The 4506-nt window shown below is 42.5% G+C and overlaps 1 protein-coding gene across 1 annotated transcript; it reads right to left on the minus strand.

Moving 5' to 3' along the window:
• Positions 1-1246: 1246 nt before the first annotated feature.
• LOC100477301 (UPF0235 protein C15orf40-like) lies at positions 1247-3840 on the minus strand. The gene is given in 4 exon segments (XM_019796467.1): positions 1247-1584; positions 1587-1730; positions 2449-2538; positions 3645-3840. Coding segments are annotated over 4 exon segments (768 nt in total).
• Positions 3841-4506: the final 666 nt, after the last annotated feature.

Here is a 4506-nt window from a genome sequence, read left to right on the forward strand (position 1 = left end):
ATAGACTTTAAATCTTTTCAAGAGAAAAGTGAAAATACAAGATTACAAGAATAAAGGAGGAAGAAGCACAAGAATCATGAAAAAATTAGAATAAAATAAAAAGTAAATAAAGGCAGAAAGTTCCAAATGAGAAAAAGAAAACCATAAGACTGAAGTTATTTTTTCATAAAAATGGAAGTTTTTCTTTCGTTTTATAACATCTGTATCCTGTGAAGGTGGATTACATTACCTACGTTTTTATGGAATTTTGACATTGGCAAAGAAAGGCTGTGTTAATGACTGTGCCTGCGTCGTCTAATATTGTCATGGTCCTTCGATGGGGGAAATTATTCGACAAAACCTAACCATTTACCCACAGTACCGATGAGCAAACGTCTTTGTTTTTAGGATATATTATTCCATCACTTTAAGAAAATAATTATTAAGGTCTTGTTTTGCTAAAAGTCCTTCAGTTTCATGCTGAGGCCTTGTTGCTATGATAAATATTTTATTTACTGTAAGTTTTCAGAAGATAAATTGACTAAAGAATTAGAATAATAATAATTAATATTATTATTTTTTTCTAGCTTTTGAAGCTTTAATGTCGATATGATTTCTGATAGGCTTTTTTACAAATACTGAAAGTAGCTTCCAGGCCCTCTTCTTTTAAGGATCTTTGGAGATTCGTAAGAACTACAGATTTGAAGATTGCAGCTGCCATCCAAGGAGGACAAAAATTCAGTGACTTCCCCAAAATAATTAATATTAAATCACAAGTCCTGATGATTCTTATTTACTTTCTCAGAGAATGCTCCACAGAGTTTTAAAAAGATGCAGCAAGCATTTTCATATTTAGATAAGCCTTTTAAAATATAAAGGAAGACCACAAAGCAGTGTGACAGGTTTTCTTCTGTCACTTGTAAACTCTAGAGAAGTCAATCCTCAGAACCCTAGATGTGCTGTGGGAATCTCTTCATTTACAATCAGGATGAACTGCGTCCAACCAGGAGTCGAGGGACCTGGGATCCAGCTGCCATCCTGCACAGTGTGATCCCCAACCAGTCCCTCAACTTCTGGAGAGCAGAAGCCTCATCACAGGTGGAAGGGGCTGACCAAGGCCATCTTGAAGACCTCTTCCAGCTCTGTTATTTTGTAATGCGATGAGATGGGACTAACATATTCCAAACTGTTTCGGGTCAGGGATGTTAGAACCTATATCGGCCGTACAGTAATTTAAAATTCCTACTTCTTTTTTGAGTCCTGTTCTTCAATTTATTTTTTTCCACGTTCTTCCATGCACAAAAATATATTTTCCTATTAAACGATGAATAGCAATTAAAAAACTTCTCTCATAACATGCTTTTTTTGTTGTTTTTTCAACTTGCTGCTCTAATTTCTCCAAGATGTCCTCTGTGGTACTGGATGCTAACAGCTTCACCACTTTTGCACGAGATTTACCACCCTTATCCCAAACCACATCACGCTTCCAGAGCTCCCAGGCCTTGGAAAGGTACCGACAGAGCCCGGCATTAGCCTCTCCTTCCAACCGTGGGGTTGTGGGGGATGCGATAGCCATGCGCACATCGTCCGCTGTCACGTCTGTTTGGATCCCGGTTTGGCATGGATGGCTATGGTGACACAACCTTTAGGATCAACCGCCACAGGACCTAAGGGAGGAGGCGTTCTCTCTGGCTCCCTGCTCTGGCTCTTACCCTTGCTCGTCGCACCAGCTTTCTGGGACATCTCGGCGCCTAAGGGGAGCCGGGCGGAGGCAACTAGAATGATTAATTTTGAAATATTTTCTTGATCATTTGAAACATCTACCTACGTATGATACTGGAACGGCCCACGCGCACTCCATCATACTGTTTTACTGGTTCCACAGAGGCAGGAGGTTTGGGTCTGTTTACTGCCAATTCTGCAGAGCCTAGAATAGGGTCTGGTCTAGAGAGTCTCTCAGTATGTTGCCCAACAAACACACGAAGGGAAAGGCAGGCCTGTGCTTGAATTAGACCTTGTATCTGGAAAGCACTTAGGTCGGGAGGCCTCTGGGAAGTGTAGACATTTAAAGCGGTATTTGAATAGCATTTGATACTTTATACCACTTGCTCTTGTACACCACCGGAGGCCTGGGTTGCATTTCATTTCTTAAGGAATTCCAGGAACAGAAAAAGCCCTTCCTGTAGGACTAGACCTCAAGGGTCCCCAAAAGATGAGCATTGTTTCTCTATTTTTAGGCCTGTTTCTTCATACAGATTTTAAAGCCATGTATTTTTTTAACTGGCTCTATGACAATATTGTACGTTAACCTGTATATGCAAATGGACAAACCAGAATAGAATTCTCATTCAAAACTGTTAATTTGGGGATGACGAGATTGTCAGTGGTTTTTCTTTATTTTCTTAATTTCCACTCTTGTAGTCACGAATGAAAATCATCCTGGCTCAGTTATCCTCCCCGTGGCCCTACCTGTGCTGCGAGCCCCCTTCTGGTGGTTGGTAGAGTCCGCAGACTTGAGGTTGGGTCCGTGGTAGGACACCACTTTGTTGGCCACAACGGCTGGTTGAGGGATGGAAGGGGACCAAAGCTGGGCCAATCAGAGCCCTTCTTCAGGATTTTTCAAACAAATAGTTTTGGACAGATGTTATTCTGGAGGGACCCATAGCTACCTTGTCTATGGAGGAAGGCCATCTTTATCTGCAGAAGACCAGAACCCATATCCTGAGGCAAGCTTCAGCACAAGTCGGAGTGCATCCTGGCCAGATTTCAGTCTCTGGACTCCATCACCCCCAAGGCCAGCTTGGGGGGTGCCACTTACAGCTGTATGGCTCTAGTCTTCCTTTCATTCTGTGAGGAATTACCCCAGGATCTTTCCAATAAGCTATCTTTGTCTTTGTTCTAAGTTGAGTTTCCGGTTGCTTGCAACCAAGAGTGCTCTAATCCAATCATTCTAAGTGCTTTGAAGTATATTCAGTTTGACAGAAGAAAGTCCACGAGTTTTTAATAAAATATACTTGGAGAAAAACCTCCACCTTCGGGCCTAGTCTATGGATTGATTGTGCTTGATTTTTTTCTTATCTACCACATGCAAATTAGCTGCAGCTATTGTTGTATTAATGTCAAGTGTCTTAGCCATAAAACAAATGAATTCAGACTTTCAGCCTAAGACGCTGAATGCCTGCAACCTTACTTAGGCCAGGCAAATGAGTAGTTCTGCAGCATTTGTCTTTTAGAAGACGTGCTCTTTGGGGCTTATTCATATAAAGTTCTTTACTGAAGTCATGAGACCTTAGAACGTTGTTAAACTTACCCATATGGCTGAAAAACAGCCCTGGGGAATTTTCTTTTTCAAAGAAATTTAATATGCCTATTGTCAGTCCAATAGCAATTTCTTTTTTCAGAACACTTGGTACAAATTCCTTATATTTACAATTTTTATGTAGATGGAAGGTACACAGACATTCACTACATTGTTCTCTAACCTCTTTGAAATATTTCACATAAAAGATGAAGGGCGAAAGTAAACTTATGATTCAACTGAAGGAAAGTAAAGTACAAATCGTCTTTCTGAGGCTCCCCTAACCCAGAGGAAAACGTAAAGCCCTATTCATAGTAACAAGAAGTGCGTTTCAAACGATTCTGTCCCAACCGCTAGACAGCCTCACAAATGTTTCTCAATTTGGGGGAATTGCTGGAGGGCCGCTTTGCAATAGTCATTTGCACAACCATGTGGAGCCCACGCTTCTCTGGCTCTGGCTCTGGCTCCAGATGCCCACAGAAGTTTCTGCTGCCGGCAACTATGGAAGGCTGCTCAGGGCTGCTCCTGCCACAAGGTCCACCTGCAGCTGGCGCTGCCCCCATCTCCCCTCACAGCCCCTCACGGGGACTATGGGTAGGGGTGGATGCTACCGATAGGATTCTTCTCCATGGGGTCCCTGGAGCCGTGACAGGGCTCTGTTCTCCCCGGAAGCAGGAAAATCTCTCCTCTCCCGTTGACACGCAGGGATTCCAAGAGCGTGTGGCTGTGCACCCCGGCGTCTCATGGATCTTTGGTGAAACAGATCAGTTGTAGAACTCTGACCCTCTCTGGGGCTCAAGCCCTGTTACTCATCTAAGCCTGGTTCCCCAGCTCCCTCTGCTCTGAGAATAGGCTTCTGCGCAGGGCTCCTCCATTTCTCAGGACACATAGACCATTGGCCAATTTGCCCACAGTCCTGCAGACCAGTCTGGATCCCAGAGCAAGCCTACTTGAGTCCTTATTGGGTGTCCTCATCTAAGGAGAGACCTCATGTCTATCAGATTTATTAGATGTTATGTGCACAGCAATAATTTTTGTATAGACTATGGGAAAATTGCCGAGGTGAAAAAGGAGCAGCAGTGGTTTGTGATTTATGGTGCGTCTGTATGATTAGATACAATGTAGAATTTGCAAGTAATGATTATGAAAATTATGTAGCAACATGGAGATGTACTCATTATATACTTTTAAGTGGAAAAATCAGGATGCAAAATTATATGTGTATTATA

Source organism: Ailuropoda melanoleuca, chromosome 19 (assembly GCF_002007445.2).
Source record: "Ailuropoda melanoleuca isolate Jingjing chromosome 19, ASM200744v2, whole genome shotgun sequence".
Lineage (NCBI taxonomy): Eukaryota > Metazoa > Chordata > Mammalia > Carnivora > Ursidae > Ailuropoda > Ailuropoda melanoleuca.